General features: G+C 51.6%; 1 protein-coding gene across 1 annotated transcript; it reads right to left on the reverse strand.

The window, feature by feature from the left end:
• Positions 1-1,513: 1,513 nt before the first annotated feature.
• On the reverse strand, positions 1,514-17,558 carry LOC124019697 (WASP homolog-associated protein with actin, membranes and microtubules-like; the record flags this gene model as incomplete). Its single annotated transcript, XM_046335107.1, has 10 exons — positions 17,357-17,558; positions 11,749-11,813; positions 11,005-11,243; positions 10,795-10,964; positions 8,153-8,321; positions 5,003-5,190; positions 3,679-3,765; positions 2,990-3,085; positions 2,456-2,888; positions 1,514-1,650 (listed from the first exon to the last, which is right to left on the reverse strand). Coding segments are annotated over exons 1-10 (1,728 nt in total), but the record flags the coding sequence as incomplete, so codon positions are not given.
• Positions 17,559-20,033: the final 2,475 nt, after the last annotated feature.

Raw genomic sequence — 20,033 nt, forward strand, 5'->3', positions numbered from 1 at the left:
GTTCCTATAGAGGTCATGCATCAGGGGTTCCTATAGAGGTCATGCATCGGGGTGTAATCGGTCCAGAGGGGTTCCTATAGAAGTCATGCATCAGGGGGTGTAATCGGTCCAGAGGGGTTCCTATAGAAGTCATGTAGCAGTGGGTGTAATCGGTCCAGAGGGGTTCCTATAGAAGTCATGCATCAGGGGTGTAATCGGTCCAGAGGGGTTCCTATAGAAGTCATGTAGCAGTGGGGGTCCAGAGGGGTAATCCGAAGTCCAGATCGGGGGTTCCTATAGAAGTTATGTAGCAGTGGGTGTAATCGGTCCAGAGGGGTTCCTATAGAAGTTATGTAGCAGGGGGTGTAATCGGTCCAGAGGGGTTCTATAGAAGTCATGTATCAGGGGGTGAAGGGGTTCCTATGTCAGCAGGGGGTGTAATCGGTCCAGAGGGGTTCCTATAGAAGTCATGTAGCAGGGGGTGTAATCGGTCCAGAGGGGTTCCTATAGAAGTTATGTAGCAGGGGGTGTAATCGGTCCAGAGGGGTTCCTATAGAAGTCATGTAGCAGGGGGTGTAATCGGTCCAGAGGGGTTCCTATAGAAGTCATGTAGAGGGTGGTGGACACAGAGCAGGTCACATTCAGAAATAAGTTTATATTCTGGCTCATCAAGAAAGTTCAACTTGAACAATTATTTATGCCGTGATCTTTCCAAACATTTCTTTTTTTAAGTCACTTATTGAGCCATTATGTAGCTTCATGGCTAACTCCTGCACATTGTCAGTAATGTAATGTAACAGCTTCATGACTAACTCCTGCACATTGTCAGTAATGTAATGTAACAGCTTCATGACTAACTCCTGCACATTGTCAGTAATGTAATGTAACAGCTTCATGGCTAACTCCTGCACATTGTCATTAATGTAACATAGCTTCATGGCTAACTCCTGCACATTGTCAGTAATGTAATGTAACATAGCTTCATGGCTAACTCCTGCACATTGTCATTAATGTAACATAGCTTCATGGCTAACTCCTGCACATTGTCATTAATGTAACATAGCTTCATGGCTAACTCCTGCACATTGTCATTAATGTAACATAGCTTCATGACTAACTCCTGCACATTGTCATTAATGTAACATAGCTTCATGGCTAACTCCTGCACATTGTCATTAATGTAACATAGCTTCATGGCTAACTCCTGCACATTGTCATTAATGTAACATAGCTTCATGGCTAACTCCTGCACATTGTCAGTAATGTGATGTAACATAGCTTCATGGCTAACTCCTGCACATTGTCAGTAATGTAATGTAACAGCTTCATGGCTAACTCCTGCACATTGTCATTAAAGGGATGTAACATAGCTTCATGGCTAACTCCTGCACATTGTCAGTAATGTAATGTAACAGCTTCATGGCTAACTCCTGCACATTGTCAGTAATGTGATGTAACATAGCTTCATGGCTAACTCCTGCACATTGTGATGCCTGATGCTGACCTTGCGTAGTTTGACCCAGGGGAAGACAAGTCTGATGGCAGACATGATGTTATCCCTGAGGTCGCCACCGGAGGGCGCCAGGCCGGGACCAGGAGGGGCAAGGGGCTGGACACGACGCAGCCTGACCTGACCACGCTGTAATGATGCCAACACCTCGTCCATAGAACCTGGAGGGAGAAGGAGCAGGGGAAGACAGGTGGGAGAGAGAGAAAGGAGAGAGAGAGAGAGACAGAGAGAGAGAAACGAGAGAGAGAGAAACGAGAGAGAGAGAGAGAGAAAGAGAGGGGGAAGAGAGAGAGAGAAAGAGAGAGAGGGGGGAGAGAGAGAGAGAGAGAGAGAGAGAGAGAGAGAGAGAGAGAGAGAGAGAGAGAGAGAGAGAGGGAGAGAGAGAGAGAGAGAGAGAGGGGGAGAGAGAGAGAGAGAGAGAGAGAGAGAGAGAGGGGGAGAGAGAGAGAGAGAGAGAGAGAGAGGGGGGGAGAGAGAGAAAGAGAGAGAGAGAGAGAGAGAGAGAAAGAGAGAGAGAGAACGAGAGAGAGAGAACGAGAGAGAGAGAGAGAGAAACGAGAGAGAGGGGGAGAGAGAGAAACGAGAGAGAGAGAAACGAGAGAGAGAGAAATGAGAGAGAGAGAGAGAAACGAGAGAGGGGGGGGGGGGGAAGGGGAAGAAAGGTAGGAGAGAGAGAAACGAGAGAGAGAGAAACGAGAGAGAGAAGAAGTAGGGGAAGAAAGGTGGGAGAGAGAAACGAGAGAGAGAAGAAGTAGGGAAAGAAAGTTGGGAGAGAGAGAAACGAGAGAGAGCAGATATGGAAAGAGAGTAGAAGCTGTCAAGAGAGCTGTCACAAGGTGCAGCTACAGTAGAAACTTGTAGAAGACAGAGAGTTTCCCTTTTCACAACAGTAGGAGAGATAATGAGTCGGGACAAGTAGCTACTGCATCAGAAACAGACCGGCACTGGAAGGTGAATCATTCTCACCTAGGTTCTGCTTCAGGGTCATTTTGGCAGGGAAGGGTGTGGCCTCTCTCTCACTGAGAGGCATGGGGGAGTCCCCTACCTCTGTCTTACAGGGGGTGAGGGCAGGGAGGGGTGGCGGGGGAGGAGGTGGGGGTAGGGGAGGGGGAGGAGGAGGGGGAGGAGGAGGAGGAGAGGAGGTCTGAGGTGGGGGTACAGCTGTAGTGGGAGGTGTAGTTGGCAGAGGCGAAGGAGGAGGGAGAGGAGGAGTGAAGATTTGGATGGGGATGTCTTTAGGTTTGAGTTTCCTGGGGGTCTTTCTGGGGGCGGCCCCATTAGATGAAGGGGAGGGGCCGATGCTAATGATTGACAGAGGCTGGGAGAGGTCGGAACACTGCGGCTCCCTGGCAGCCATCTTGGATCGTGGAGTCTTCAGGACGTAACTTCCCTGTCGCTTCTACAGGAAAGACAGCAGGAAAACACTTCAGCAACACATCCTTCCCATCTTCCTTTAGTCCCTCCACCCATGAGAGGATAAGTGATGGGTTGACTGATTACCTCTCTGAAGGAGCGGAGTCTGCTCAGGGTTCTCTCTCTCTCCTGGTCCATCCACTCCTTCCTCCTCTCTTCATCCTCTCTCCTCTTCTCTCTCTTCTGGAGGGAAATAAGACAAGACTGGTGGAATCAACTGAGATAGTTACCTCACTGCTTTAGGAACATTCTAGGTAGCTATAGTAGAGACAGAGAGAGAGAGAGAGAGAGAGAGAGAGAGAGAGAGAGAGAGAGAGAGAGAGAGAGAGAGAGAGAGAGAGAGAGAGAGAGAGAGAGAGAGAGAGAGAGAGAGAGAGAGAGAGAGAGAGAGAGAGAGAGAGAGAGACAGAGAGAGAGAGAGAGAGAGAGAGAGAGACAGAGACAGAGACAGAGACAGAGACAGAGACAGAGACAGAGACAGAGACAGAGACAGAGACAGAGAGAGAGACAGAGAGAGAGAGAGAGAGAGAGAGAGAGAGAGAGAGAGAGAGAGAGAGAGAGAGAGACACAGAGAGAGAGAGAGAGACAGAGAGAGAGAGAGAGAGAGAGAGAGACAGAGAAAGAGAGATCATGTAAACTGAGGATGGTGTCTCCAGTGTGGGTGTTTCCGTGGGTGGGTTTGCCTTCGTTACTATGGTAACTCACCAGGCCTACTCTGTGGTGCTGGGTAAAGGGATCCTTTAAGAGCGTGTGTGCATGTTGTCATGGTAACTCACCAGGGCTACTCCGTGGTGCTGGGTAAAGTGAGTGGAGCTGTGCTGGGCCAGACGGTGCTTCTGCTCGTTAGCCTCCACACACTGATCCTGTAACACCACACACCATGTTACACACACCCACACAAACCATGTTACACACACCGACACACACACACACACACACACACACACACACACACACACACACACAGTTACACACACACAGACACCACGTTACACACAACAGACACCACGTTACACACAACAGACACCACGTTACAACACAACAGACACCACGACACACACAACAGACACCACGTTACACACAACAGACACCACGTTACAACACAACAGACACCACGTTACACACAACAGACACCACGTTACACACAACAGCCACCACATTACAACACATGAGGCGTTAAGATAGAACAGTCTAAATGTTTAGGAGGAACTTTATTACAGGTTTGTCAGGAAGGGGCACACCCCCTGGTACCTTCTCACTGTAGAGGTAGGTTAACACACACCCCCTGGTACCTTCTCACTGTGGAGGTAGGTTAACACACACCCCCTGGCACCTTCACTGTGGAGGTAGGTTAACACACACCCCTGGTACCTTCTCACTGTGGAGGTAGGTTAACACACACCCCTGGCACCTTCTCACTGTGGAGGTAGGTTAACACACACCCCTGGTACCTTCTCTGTGGAGGTAGGTTAACACACACCCCTGTGGAGGTAGGTTAACACACACCCCCTGGTACCTTCTCACTGTGGAGGTAGGTTAACACACACCCCCCTGGTACCTTCTCACTGTGGAGGTAGGTTAACACACACCCCTGGTACCTTCTCACTGTGGAGGTTAACACACACCCCTGGGTTGGAGGTAGGTTAACACACACCCCTGGTACCTTCTCACTGTGGAGGTAGGTTAACACACACCCCTGGTACCTTCTCGCTGTGGAGGTAGGTTAACACACACCCCCTGGTACCTTCTCACTGTGGAGGTAGGTTAACACACACCCCCTGGTACCATCTCACTGTGGAGGTAGGTTAACACACACCCCTGGTACCTTCTTACTGTAGAGGTAGGTTAACACACACCCCCTGGTACCTTCTTACTGTAGAGGTAGGTTAACACACACCCCCTGGTACCTTCTCACTGTGGAGGTAGGTTAACACACACCCCCTGGTACCTTCTTACTGTAGAGGTAGGTTAACACACACCCCCTGGTACCTTCTTACTGTAGAGGTAGGTTAATACACCCCCTGGTACCTTCTCACTGTGGAGGTAGGTTCAAACACAAACACTGTGGAGGTAGGTTCAAACACAAACCCCCCAGGGTACCTTCTTGTTGCGGAGGTATGCGCGGCGGGCACAGATGTTCCCTCTCTTGGCTTCCAGCTGCTGTAGGCGTCGCCCCAGGTGATTGACAGGTGAGTGGGTGGGGTCTAAAGGTGCAGCTGTCTGTGATAGGCTTTGGAGCTCCTCTGGATCCTCACACACATCATAATACACCACCTCCTCTTTCAGCTCTGAAACACACACCATAACACACCACCTCCTCTTTCAGCTCTGAAACACACACCATCTCCTCTTTCAGCTCTGAAACACACACCATCTCCTCTTTCAGCTCTGAAACACACACCATAACACACCACCTCCTCTTTCAGCTCTGAAACACACACCATCTCCTCTTTCAGCTCTGAAACACACACCATAACACACCACCTCCTCTTTCAGCTCTGAAACACACACCATAACACACCACCTCCTCTTTCAGCTCTGAAACACACACCACCTCCTCTTTCAGCTCTGAAACACACCATAATACACCACCTCTTTCAGCTCTGAAACACACAACATAACACACCATCTCCTCTTTCAGCTCTGAAACACACACCATCTCCTCTTTCAGCTCTGAAACACACACCATCTCCTCTTTCAGCTCTGAAACACACACCATCTCCTCTTTCAGCTCTGAAACACACACCATCTCCTCTTTCAGCTCTGAAACACACACCATAACACACCACCTCCTGATCTGATTAGCAGACATCTGTCGCTTCCCATCTCTCCTTCCTCTCCTTTCTCCCCCTCTCCCTCCCCCCGCACTCCTCTCTCTGTCGCTCCTTCTGTCTGTCTCTCACCACCTCCCCCCACTCTGTTGCTCCATCTCTCCCTCCCTCCCCCCACTGTCACTCCTTCCTCCTCTGCAGCTCTCCTTCTCCCCCTCCCCCTACACTCCTCCCCACCGCTCTCTCCCTCCCCCACACTCCCCACTGTCGCTCCTTCTCTTCCCCCCTCCTCCTATCGCTCCTTCTCTCCCTCCACCCGCACTTCTCCCTGTCGCTCCTTCTCTCCCTCCCCCCCTATCGCTCCTTCTCTCCCTCCCCCGCACTCCTCCCTGTCGCTCCTTCTCTCCCTCCCCCCACTGTCGCTCCTTCTCTCCCTCCCCCCCCACTGTCGCTCCTTCTCTCCCTCCCCCGCACTTCTCCCTGTCGCTCCTTCTCTCCCTCCCCCCCTCCCCACTGTCGCTCCTTCTCTCCCTCCCCCCCACTCCTCCTGTCGCTCCTTCTCTCCCTCCCCCGCACTCCCCCACTGTCGCTCCTTCTCTCCCTCCCCCCCCTCCTATCGCTCCTTCTCTCCCTCCCCCCACTGTCGCTCCTTCTCTCCCCTCCCCCCACTGTCCTCCTCCTCTCCCTTCCTCCCCCGCACTCCTCCCTGTCGCTCCTTCTCTCCCTCCCCCGCACTCCCCACTGTCGCTCCTTCTCTCCCTCCCCCTCCTCCTATCGCTCCTTCTCTCCCTCCCCCGCACTCCCCACTGTCGCTCCTTCTCTCCCTCCCCCTCCTCCTATCGCTCCTTCTCTCCCCTCCCCCGCACTTCTCCCTGACGCTCCTTCTCTCCCTCCCCCTATCGCTCCTTCTCTCCCCCCCCTCCTCCTATCCTCCTTCTCTCCCTCCTCCCGCCTCCTCCCTGTCGCTCCTTCTCTCCCTCCCCCGCACTCCCCCTGTCGCTCCTTCTCTCCCTCCCCCTCCTCCTATCGCTCCTTCTCTCCCTCCCCCGCACTCCTCCCTGTCGCTCCTTCTCTCCCTCCCCCTCCTGCACCCCTCGCTCCCTTCTCTCCCTCCCCCCACTTCTCCCTGTCGCTCCTCTCTCCCTCCCCCTATCGCTCCTTCTCTCCCTCCCCCTCCTCCTATCGCTCCTTCTCTCCCTCCCCCGCACTCCTCCCTGTCGCTCCTTCTCTCCCTCCCCCTCCTCCTATCGCTCCTTCTCTCCCTCCCCCCCGCACTCCTCCCTGTCGCTCCTTCTCTCCCTCCCCGCCCCCCTATCGCTCCTTCTCTCCCTCCCCCGCACCCCTCCCTGTCGCTCCTTCTCTCCCTCCCCCTCCTCCTATCGCTCCTTCTCTCCCTCCCCCGCACTCCCCCTGTCGCTCCTTCTCTCCCTCCCCCCCTCTCCCGCTCCTTCTCTCCCTCCCCCCCCTCCCCCTATCGCTCCTTCTCTCCCTCCCCCGCACTTCTCCCTGTCGCTCCTTCTCTCCCCCTCCTCCTCCATCGCTCCTTCTCTCCCTCCCCCGCACTCCTCCCTGTCGCTCCTTCTCTCCCTCCCCCCCTCCTCCTATCGCTCCTTTTCTCCCTCCCCCGCACTCCTCCCTGTCGCTCCTTCTCTCCCTCCCCCTCCTCCTTCCTATCGCTCCTTCTCTCCCTCCCCCGCACTCCTTCCTGTCGCTCCTTCTCTCCCTCCCCCGCACTCCTTCCTGTCGCTCCTTCTCTCTCTCCCCCGCACTCCTTCCTGTCGCTCCTTCTCTCCCTCCCCCCCTCCTCCTCTATCGCTCCTTCTCTCCCTCACCCCAATGTCGCTCCTTCACTCACCCCCCCTCCTGTCTCTCCTTCCCCCTCTATCGCTCCTCTCTCTATTTTGCTCCCACTCTTTCACCCTCCTCTTTTCCTTTGCTTTCTCTCTCTTTTCATCGGGAAGAACAATGAAGTGGTAGGGGGTTGCTGCCTTCCTCTCTCATGTTATAAAAATACATCTAGACTCTAGAGCCAAGTACTCGAAGCCCTGCCAAGGATGGCAGACAGAAACACACACACACACCCTTGGAAACAAACAGTATTTTCCCCATGGACAGTAATTAAGGAATTCACATGCAGAAAATCTGCTTTTGTGACATGATTTGTCATCCAGTGACACAGCAGAAGTAGATCTCTATCTAGGGACAGTAGAGGAAGCCACGCTGCTCTCCTCGACCCACAGAAATCTGATGTCAACTGGTCGGACTGCGAGACTGGCATCTTCAGAGTCATTTGAAAAAAACTTTGAGCATTTTGTATTGCATTTTGAAAAATCTAAATGTATAGATCTCTGTGTGTGTGTGTGTGTGTGTGTGTGTGTGTGTGTGTGTGTGTGTGTGTGTGTGTGTGTGTGTGTGTGTGTGTGTGTGTGTGTGTGTGTGTGTGTGTGTGTGTGTGTGTGTGTGTGTGTGTGTAACTTACCTTTGATCTGGCGTCGCAGGGTGTCGATCTGAGCGACCAATAGAAGCTCTTCGTTCTTGAGGATCTCAAACTTGACATCGTAGAGTTCTAGCTGAGCCTCGTAGTACTGAAGCTCTAGGTTATCTACAGTCTCTGGTCCCCTCTGGTCCTGGCCAGACAGACCTCCCATCTAGGATACAATATAGAACACTATGGTTATAACAGCTCCAGTATGGTTATAACACTACATAAGTCTAGGATACAATATAGAACACTATGTTATAAACACTCCAGTATGGTTATAACAGTACATAAGTCTAGGATACAATATAGAACACTGGTTATAACCACTCCAGTATGGTTATAACACTACATAACAGGGTACTGAAGCTCTAGATTGTCTCTGGTCCTCTCTGGTCCTGGCCAGACAGACCTCCCATCTAGGATACAATATAGAACACTATGGTTATAACCACTCCAGCAAAAAAAATCCCAGAACCACACGGGGGGGACCTAGTGAATGACCTACAGAGAGCTGGGACCAAAGTAACAAAGCCTACCATCAGTAACACACTACGCCACCAGGGACTCAAATCCTGCAGTGCCAGACGTGTCCCCCTGCTTAAGCCAGTACATGTCCAGGCCCGTCTGAGGTTTGCTAAAGAGCATTTGGATGATCCAGAAGAAGATTGGGAGAATGTCATATGGTCAGATGAAACCAAAATATAACTTTTTGGTATAAACTCAACTCGTCGTGTTTAGAGGACAAAAAATGCTGAGTTGCATCCAAAGAACACCATACCTACTGTGAAGCATGGGGGTGGAAACATCATGCTTTGGGGCTGTTTTTCTGCAAAGGGACCAGGACGACTGATCCGTGTAAAGGAAAGAATGAATGGGGCCATGTATCGTGAGATTTTGAGTGAAAACCTCCTTCCATCAGCAAGAGCATTGAAGATGAAACGTGGCTGGGTCTTTCAGCATGACAATGATCCCAAACACACCGCCCGGGCAACGAAGGAGTGGCTTCATATGAAACATTTCAAGGTCCTGGAGTGGCCTAGCCAGTCTCCAGATCTCAACCCCATAGAAAAACTTTGGAGGGAGTTGAAAGTCCGTGTTGCCCAGCAACAGCCCCAAAACATCACTGCTCTAGAGGAGATCTGCATGGAGGAATGGGCCAGAATACCAGCAACAGTGTGTGAAAACCTTGTGAAGACTTACAGAAAACTTTTGACCTCTGTCATTGCCAACAAAGGGTATATAACAAAGTATTGAGATAAATTTTTGTTATTGACCAAATACTTATTTTCCACCATAATTTGCAAAAAAATTCATTAAAAACCCTACAATGTGATTTTCTGGATTTTTTTCCTTCTCATTTTGTCTGTCATAGTTGAAGTGTACCTATGATGAAAATTACAGGTCTCTCTCATCTTTTTAAGTGGGAGAACTTGCACAATTGGTGGCTGACTAAATACTTTTTTGCCCCACGGTATGTTTCTGCATATCGATGTTGGATGAAAAGCTCTGATCTCCAAAAGATAAACTTTTCAGGAAATGGAAAAAAAACAGTTCTATTTTCCCATTTAAGAAACATAGAGTTCTGAAAGTTGAGATGCTATTTTCTTGTTCCTAGAGTTGTGAGATGTTCAGAACCCAGACTGGTGTTGGTAGTTGACACACGTAGACATACAGCTGGAGGGGTAGCTGTCTTTCTGTCTGTCTGTCTGTCTGTCTGTCTGTCTGTCTGTCTGTCTGTCTGTCTGTCTGTCTGTCTGTCTGTCTGTCTGTCTGTCTGTCTGTCTGTCTGTCTGTCTGTCTGTCTGTCTGTCTGTCTGTCTGTCTGTCTGTCTGTCTGTCTGTCTGTCTGTCTGTCTGTCTGTCTGTCTGTCTGTCTGTCTGTCTGTCTGTCTGTCTGTCTGTCTGGGGAATTCTCTGTTCACACTCAGCTCTATAGAAAGATCAAAGAACCGGAAAGAGAGAGCGACAGAGCTACAGACACATCTACAGACAGAGCTACCCGACAGAGCTACAGACAGAGCTACAGCTACAGACACATCTACAGACAGAGCTACAGCTACAGACAGAGCTACAGCTACAGACACATCTACAGACAGAGCTACAGCTACAGACAGAGCTACAGCTACAGACACATCTACAGACAGAGCTACCCGACAGAGCTACAGACAGAGCTACAGCTACAGACACATCTACAGACAGAGCTAAAAAACAGAGCTACAGACAGAGCTACCCGACAGAGCTACAGACAGAGCTACAGCTACAGACACATCTACAGACAGAGCTACAAGAGACAGAGCTACAGACAGAGCTACAGACACATCTACAGACAGAGCTACAGACACATCTACAGACAGAGCTACAGACACATCTACAGACAGAGCTACCCGACAGAGAGACAGGCCAGCTAAAACACACTACAGACAGACACACAGACACACACAGCCTTAAAAAACACACACAGAGCACACACAGACACACTACAGACACATCTACAGACAGAGCTACAGACAGAGCTACACACAGGGAATCTGATCAGATAGGAATACCAATCCAGAGAATGGCCTTTTAACACACACACACACACACACACACACACACACACACACACACACACACACACACACACACACACACACTACCTTCTCTCTGATGGTGTGTTTCTTGCGGTGCAGACACATCTCAGTTGCTCTCATGTGTTGCAGGGTCTCTTTAGCCAGCAGGAAACGCAGCTTCTCCAGTCTAGGAGCTGCTGAGGCCCAGGAGGCCTGACCAAAACCACGCTTATCCTCCCCCATCACACGCAGCATACCTGGTCACACAGATCAACCACACAGTCGGGTTCATTTGGCACAAGGTTTCCCCTGAGGAGGGGGGCAGCTGAGGGGGTCTGGAGAGCTGCTCTAAAGGGGGCAGCTGAGGGGGTCTGGAGAGCTGCTCTAAAAGGGAGGGCAGCTGAGAGGGTCTGGAGAGCTGCTCTAAGGGGGGCAGCTGAGAGGGTCTGTGGAGAGCTGCTATAAGGGGGGCAGCTGAGAGGGTCTGTGGAGAGCTGCTATAAGGGAGGGCAGCTGAGAGGGTCTGTGGAGAGCTGCTATAAGGGGGGCAGCTGAGAGGGTCTGTGGAGAGCTGCTATAAGGGAGGGCAGCTGAGAGGGTCTGTGGAGAGCTGCTATAAGGGAGGGCAGCTGAGAGGGTCTGTGGAGAGCTGCTATAAGGGGGGGGCAGCTGGGAGGGTCTGTGGAGAGCTGCTATAAGGGAGGGCAGCTGAGAGGGTCTGTGGAGGTCTAAGGGAGGGCAGTGGAGAGCTGCTATAAGGGAGGGCAGCTGAGAGGGTCTGTGGAGAGCTGCTATAAGGGAGGGCAGCTGAGAGGGTCTGTGGAGAGCTGCTATAAGGGAGGGCAGGGCAGCTGGGAGAGCTGCTATAAGGGAGGGCAGCTGGAGAGCTGCTATAAGGGAGGGCAGCTGAGAGGGTCTGTGGAGAGCTGCTATAAGGGAGGGCAGCTGAGAGGGTCTGTGGAGAGCTGCTATAAGGGAGGGCAGCTGAGAGGGTCTGTGGAGAGCTGCTATAGCTTTGGATGTTTCTATGAAGTAGCTGACTGTGATGTCCTGTATGGAGGAGACTGGATCCTCTTAGGACCCAGCTCCTCCTCATCCAGAGACTTCTGATAGGGGCAGAACTGAGAGGGTCTAGAACAGCGACATCAGGGGAGGGGAGCTGCATAGGGGTTAGAACAGCGACATCAGGGAGGGGTTAGAACAGCTGAGAGGGTCTGTGGGGGGGTTAGAACTGACATCAGGGGAGGGGGGTTAGAACAGCGACATCAGGGGAGTTAGAACAGACATCAGGGGAGGGGGAGGGTCTGACATCAGGGGAGGGGGGAGAACAGACATCAGGGGGGGGTTAGAACAGCGACATCAGGGGAGGGGGTTAGAACAGCGCATGAGAGGGTCTGACATCAGGGGAGGGGGTTAGAACTGCTACATCAGGGAGGGGGGGCAGCTGAGGGGGAGGGTCGACATCAGGGGAGAGCTGCTATATCAGGGGGAGGGAACAGCTGAGAGGGTCTGGGAGAGCTGGTATAAGGGGGGGCTCTTAATGCTTCATAGCACATCAGGGAGGGGGGGTTCATCAGGGGAGGGGGTTCTCTACCTCCAAGGGCTTTAACAGCGACATGTTTAGAACAGCGACATCAGGGGAAGTAGAACTGACATGTGATGAAACAGCCATCAGGGGAGGGAGTTAGAGACATCTGAACATCCATCTAGAACAGCGACATCCTCCTAGAACCACTCTAGAACAGCCATCTGCCATCAGGGGGATTAGAACAGCGACATCTCCAGACATGCTGCTATCCTCTTAGGACCAGGGAGGGGGTTAGAACAGCTCCTCCTCATCCAGAGACTTCTGATAGGGGCATCAGGGGAGGAGAGAACAGAAGAAAGGCTTTACATTCTAGAACAGCGACATCAGGGGAGGGGGGGGTTAGAACAGCGACATCAGGGGAGGGGGTTAGAACAGCGACATCATCAGCGACATCAGGGGAGGGAGGGGGTTAGAACAGCGACATCAGGGGAGGGGGTTAGAACAGACATCAGAACAGACATCAGGGGAGGGGGTTAGAACAGCGACATCAGGGGAGGGGGGGGGTTAGAACAGCGACATCAGGGGGTTAGGGACATCAGGGGAGGGGGGGTTAGAACAGCGACATCAGGGGGGGGTTAGAACAGCGACATCAGGGGGGGGGTTAGAACAGCGACATCATAGAACAGCGACATCAGGGGGTTAGAACAGGAGGGGAGGGGGGGTTAGAACAGCGACATCAGGGGAGGGGGTTAGAACAGCGACATCAGGGGAGGGAGGGGGTTAGAACAGCGACATCAGGGGAGGGGGTTAGAACAGCGACATCACAGCGACATCAGGGGAGGGGGGGTTAGAACAGCGACATCAGGGGAGGGAGGGGTTAGAACAGCGACATCAGGGGAGGGAGGGGGTTAGAACAGCGACATCAGGGGGGGAGGGAGGGGTTAGAACAGCGACATCAGGGGGATTAGCAGACATCAGGGGAGGGGGAACAGCGACATTAGAACAGCAAACATCAGGGGAGGGGGTTAGAACATCAGGGGAGGGGGTTAGAACAGCGACATCAGGGGGGATTAGAACAGCGACATCAGGGGAGGGGAGCGACATCAGGGGAGGGGGGGTTAGAACAGCGACATCAGGGGAGGGGGGGGGACATCAGGGGGGGTTAGAACAGCGACATCAGGGGGGAGGGGGTTAGAACAGCGACATCAGGGGAGGGAGGGGGTTAGACATCAGGGGAGGGAGGGGGTTAGAACAGCGACATCATAGAACAGCGACATCAGGGGAGGGGGGGGTTAGAACAGCGACATCAGGGGAGGGGGGTTAGAACAGCGACATCAGGGGAGGGAGGGGGGTTAGAACAGCGACATCAGGGGAGGGAGGGGGTTAGAACAGCGACATCAGGGGAGGGAGGGGTTAGAACAGCGACATCAGGGGAGGGGGGTTAGAACAGCGACATCAGGGAGGGGTTAGAACAGCGACATCAGGGGAGGGAGGGGGTTAGAACAGCGACATCAGGGGAGGGAGGGGTTAGAACAGCGACATCAGGGGAGGGAGGGGGTTAGAACAGCGACATCAGGGGAGGGAGGGAGGGGGTTAGAACAGCGACATCAGGGGAGGGGGTTAGAACAGCGACATCAGGGGAGGGAGGGGTTAGAACAGCGACATCAGGGGAGGGGGGGTTAGAACAGCGACATCAGGGGAGGGAGGGGGTTAGAACAGCGACATCAGGGGAGGGGGGGGTTAGAACAGCGACATCAGGGGAGGGAGGGGGTTAGAACAGCGACATCAGGGGAGGGAGGGGGGTTAGAACAGCGACATCAGGGGAGGGAGGGGGTTAGAACAGCGACATCAGGGGGAGGGGGTTAGAACAGCGACACATCAGGGGAGGGAGGGGGTTAGAACAGCGACATCAGGGGGGAGGGGGTTAGAACAGCGACATCAGGGGGGGGATTAGAACAGCGACATCAGGGGGGGATTAGGGGGGACAGCGACATCAGGGGGATTAGAACAGCGACACATCAGCGGGGGATTAGAACAGCGACATCAGGGGGATTAGAACAGCGACATCAGGGGGGGATTAGAACAGCGACATCAGGGGGGGGATTCAGGGGGGAGAACAGCGACATCAGGGGGATTAGAACAGCGACATCAGGGGAGGATTAGAACAGCGACATCAGGGGAGCGACATCAGGGGGGTTAGAACAACGACATCAGGGGGGGGAGGGGGATTAGAACAGCGACATCAGGGGGATTAGAACAGCGACATCAGGGGGTTAGAACAGCGACATCAGGGGAGGGGGTTAGAACAACGACATCAGGGGGATTAGAACAGGGGGATTAGAACAGCGACATCAGGGGGGGGGGGGGAGGGGGTTAGAACAGGGGGGGGATTAGAACAGCGACATCAGGGGGAGGGGGTTAGAACAGCGACATCAGGGGGGGATTAGAACAGCGACATCAGGGGGATTAGAACAGCGACATCAGGGGGATTAGAACAGCGACATCAGGGGGTTAGAACAGCGACAACAGGGGGGGTTAGAACAGCGACATCAGGGGGGACTAGAACAGCGACATCAGGGGGGTTAGAACAGCGACAACATGGGGGGGTTAGAACAGCGACATCAGGGGGATTAGAACAGCGACACCAGGGGGATTAGAACAGCGACATCAGGGGGGATTAGAACAGCGACACCAGGGGGGGGATTAGAACAGCGACACCAGGGGGGGATTAGAACAGCGACACCGGGGGATTAGAACAGCGACAGAACAGCGACATCGGGGGGATTAGAACAGCGACATCAGGGGGGGATTAGAACAGCGACATCAGGGGGGTTAGAACAGCGACATCGGGGGGATTAGAACAGCGACATCGGGGGGTTAGAACAGCGACATCAGGGAGGGGGGATTAGAACAGCGACATCGGGTTTAGGACCCAACTCCTCCTCCAGGGACTCTGTGGCTGTGTTTAGACAGGCAGACCAATTATTTTCCAATATTCTTTTCATTAATTGTTATTTTATTACTGATCAGATCAGCGTCACCAATTCATTGGCCTGCCTGTTTAAAACGCAGTAAGAGGGACACAGACATACATTACATGGTCAAAAGTATGTGGACACCTGCTCGTTGAACATCTCATTCCAAAATCATAGGCGTTAATATGGAGTTGGTCCCCCCGTTTGCTGCTATAACAGCCTCCACTCTTCTGGGAAGGCTTTCCACTAGATGTTGGAACATTGCTGCTATAACAGCCTCCACTCTTCTGGGAAGGCTTCCACTAGATGTTGGAACATTGCTGCTTTCCACTCTTCTGGGAAAGATAGATTGGAACATTGCTGCTATAACAGCCTCCACTCTTCTGGGAAAGCTTTCCACTAGATGTTGGAACATTGCTGCTATAACAGCCTCCACTCTTCTGCTTTCCACTAGATAACATTGCCTCCACTCTTCTGGGAAGGCTTTCCACTAGATGTTGGAACATTGCTGCTATAACAGCCTCCACTCTTCTGGGAAAGCTTTCCACTAGATGTTGGAACATTGCTGCTATAACAGCCTCCACTCTTCTGGGAAGGCTTTCCACTGGATGTTGGAACATTGCTGCTGTGGGCACTTACTGCTCCACTCTTCAGTCCACTGGATGTTGGAACATGGCTCCACAGTCCAATGGCGGCGAGCTTTACACCCCTCCAGCCGACGCTTGGCTTAACCCACTGTGATCTTAGGCTTATGTGTGCGGCTGCTCGGCCATGGAAACCCATTTCATTAATCTCCCGACGAACAGTTCTTGTGCCGACGTTGCTTCCAGAGGCAGTTTGGAACTTGGTAGTGGAGTGTTGCAACCGAGGACAGATGATTTTTCCGCGCTTCAGCACTCACCGGTCCCGTTCTGTGAGCTTGTGGTGGCCTTTAACGAACTGACTTGTTGGAAAGGTGGCATCCTATGACCATGCCACGTTGAAAGTCACAGATGTTCAGTAAGGCCGTTCTACTGACAACGTTTGTCTATGGAGATTGCGTGGCTGTGTGTTTTTCGATTTTTATACACGTGTCAGCAATGGGTGTGGCTGAAATCCCAGAATCCGCTCATTTAAAAAGGTGTCCACATAATTTTGTTTACATGTTGTATAAGGGTTTAGGACAAAACCACTGAAGGTCCGGGTGTCTCACAACCACGATGAAACAACACAGCTTTTCCCCTTCACGTTTCAAAAAGAGAAATTAGCGGTATTCACAAATTAGTTGATTTGGGCACAAAAATGACATGAACATGATAATAGAATTCAAAACGTTGATTAATTTGACTTTGTGAATGTGACAGAGCATATATCTTTAATTCTAAATGAGTGAAATGTGTCTGTGACCTCAGCTTGGTGACAGAGGCCAGAGCATATATCTTTAATTCTAAATGAGTGAAATGTGTCTGTGACCTCAGCTTGGTGATAGAGGCCAGAGCATATATCTTTAATTCTAAATGAGTGAAATGTGTCTGTGACCTCAGCTTGGTGACAGAGACCAGAGCAGTTGGATTCTGGCTGTATTCCACCTTGTATCAAAAACTCCTGAGCAGATGGTGTGTGAGCAGATGGTGTGTGTGTCGTTCACTCAGCTTGGTTCACGCTAAATTACAACCAACCAGTGGTGTGTGTGTGTGTGTGTGTGTGTGTGTGTGTGTGTGTGTGTGTGTGTGTGTGTGTGTGTGTGTGTGTGTGTGTGTGTGTGTGTGTGTGTGTGTACGAGCATGGGTTTCTGCGTAGTATGAGTCAGCGTAGTGTGTGTTGGCATAGTGTGTGTGTGTGGGGTGTGTGTGTGTGAAGGGAGGGGGTGTGTGTGTGTGTACGAGCGTTGGTTTCTGCGTAGTATGAGTCGGCGTAGTGTGTGTCGGCATAGTGTGTGTGTGTGTGTCTCTCCACCTACCAGTATCTCCATCTGGTAGAGCCCTGCCAGTTCTCTCATGTCTCAGAAGGGAGGTGTGTGTGTGTGTGTGTGTGTGTGTGTGTGTGTGTGTGTGTGTGTGTGTGTGTGTGTGTGTGTGTGTGTGTGTGTGTGTGTGTGTGTGTGTGTGTGTGTGTGTGTGTGTGTGTGTGTGTGTGTGTGTGTGTGTGTGTGTGTGTGTCCACCTACTAGTATCTCCATCTTGTAGAGCCCTGCCAGTTCTCTCATGTCTCTGAAGGGTTGCAGCAGGTACTGGTAGAAGGTGGTTGCTACGGTGACCAGGTCCTGGTAGGCTAGGTCCTCCTCGTGGTAGATCTGTAGCAGTAGAATCATTCTGTCTGCACCTCCATGACTCTGAAGGATCTGTCAATCAATCAATACATTCTATTATATTAGGCTAATCAATCAAATTATATTTACACGAAACAGACTAGCGTATTAAAGTATCTCACGTTTTCAAAAAAAATTAAATCAAATGTATTTGTCAGGTGACTGGCCAGTTCACTTTATGACCTGTGGAACGAACTCCGGCCAACGTCAGGTGAAGCAAGAAGTTAAAGTCCAGAGTCACTGGCCTTGTATGAAGTCCTTTATGGACCAATGAACAACATCCCAAACTATCCCTTAAGTCTTCTCCCAGCTAGCTAATGCCTTTAGCTCAGTGAACTAACACAGTCCTGTAGCCCACAAATCAAATCAAATCAAATGTTATTTGTCACATACACATGGTTAGCAGATGTTAATGCGAGTGTAGCGAAATGCTTGTGCTTCTAGTTCCGACAATGCAGTGATAACCAACAAGTAATCTAACTAACAATTCCAAAACTACTGTCTTATACACAGTGTAAGGGGATAAGGAACATGTACATAAGGATATATGAATGAGTGATGGTACAGAGCAGCATACAGTAGATGGTATCGAGTACAGTATATACATATGAGATGAGTGTAGACAAAGTAAACAAAGTGGCATAGTTAAAGTGGCTAGTGATACATGTGTTACATAAGGATGCAGTCGATGTTGTAGAGTACAGTATATACATATGCATATGAGATGAATAATGTAGGGTAAGTAACATTATATAAGGTAGCATTGTTTAAAGTGGCTAGTGATATATTTACATCATTTCCCATCAATTCCCATTATTAAAATGGCTGGAGTTGGGTCAGTGTCAATGACAGTGTGTTGGCAGCAGCCACTCAATGTTAGTGGTGGCTGTTTAACAGTCTGATGGCCTTGAGATAGAAGCTGTTTTTCAGTCTCTCGGTCCCAGCTTTGATGCACCTGTACTGACCTCGCCTTCTGGATGATAGCGGGGTGAACAGGCAGTGGTTCGGGTGGTTGATGTCCTTGATGATCTTTATGGCCTTCCTGTAACAACGGGTGGTGTAGGTGTCCTGGAGGGCAGGTAGTTTGCCCCCGGTGATGCGTTGTGCAGTCCTCACTACCCTCTGGAGAGCCTTACGGTTGAGGGCGGAGCAGTTGCCGTACCAGGCGGTGATACAGCCCGCCAGGATGCTCTCGATTGTGCATCTGTAGAAGTTTGTGAGTGCTTTTGGTGACAAGCCGAATTTCTTCAGCCTCCTGAGGTTGAATAGGCGCTGCTGCGCTTCTTCACGACGCTGTCAGTGTGAGTGGACCAATTCAGTTTGTCTGTGATGTGTATGCCGAGGAACTTAAAACTAGCTACCCTCTCCACTACTGTTCCATCGATGTGGATAGGGGTGTTCCCTCTGCTGTTTCCTGAAGTCCACAATCATCTCCTTAGTTTTGTTGACGTTGAGTGTGAGGTTATTTTCCTGACACCACACTCCAAGGGCCCTCACCTCCTCCCTGTAGGCCATCTCGTCGTTGTTGGTAATCAAGCCTACCACTGTTGTGTCGTCCGCAAACTTGATGATTGAGTTGGAGGCGTGCGTGGCCACGCAGTCGTGGGTGAACAGGGAGTACAGGAGAGGGCTCAGAACGCACCCTTGTGGGGCCCCGTGTTGAGGATCAGCGGGGAGGAGATGTTGTTGCCTACCCTCACCACCTGGGGGCGGCCCGTCAGGAAGTCCAGTACCCAGTTGCACAGGGCGGGGTCGAGACCCAGGGTCTCGAGCTTGATGACGAGCTTGGAGGGTACTATGGTGTTGAATGCCGAGCTGTAGTCGATGAACAGCATTCTCACATAGGTATTCCTCTTGTCCAGGTGGGTTAGGGCAGTGTGCAGTGTGGTTGAGATTGCATCGTCTGTGGACCTATTTGGGCGGTAAGCAAATTGGAGTGGGTCTAGGGTGTCAGGTAGGGTGGAGGTGATATGGTCCTTGACTAGTCTCTCAAAGCACTTCATGATGACGGAAGTGAGTGCTACGGGGCGGTAGTCGTTTAGCTCAGTTACCTTAGCTTTCTTGGGAACAGGAACAATGGTGGCCCTCTTGAAGCATGTGGGAACAGCAGACTGGTATAGGGATTGATTGAATATGTCCGTAAACACACCGGCCAGCTGGTCTGCGCATGCTCGGAGGGCGCGGCTGGGGATGCCGTCTGGGCCTGCAGCCTTGCGAGGGTTAACACGTTTAAATGTCTTACTCACCTCGGCTGCAGTGAAGGAGAGACTGCATGTTTCCGTTGCAGGCCGTGTCAGTGGCACTGTATTGTCCTCAAAGCGGGCAAAAAGTTATTTAGTCTGCCTGGGAGCAAGACATCCTGGTCCGTGACTGGGCTGGATTTCATCTTGTAGTCCGTGATTGACTGTAGACCCTGCCACATGCCTCTTGTGTCTGAGCCATTGAATTGAGATTCCACTTTGTCTCTGTACTGACGCTTAGCTTGTTTGATAGCCTTACGGAGGGAATAGCTGCACTGTTTGTATTCAGTCATGTT

Source organism: Oncorhynchus gorbuscha, unplaced genomic scaffold (genome assembly GCF_021184085.1).
Source record: "Oncorhynchus gorbuscha isolate QuinsamMale2020 ecotype Even-year unplaced genomic scaffold, OgorEven_v1.0 Un_scaffold_655, whole genome shotgun sequence".
Lineage (NCBI taxonomy): Eukaryota > Metazoa > Chordata > Actinopteri > Salmoniformes > Salmonidae > Oncorhynchus > Oncorhynchus gorbuscha.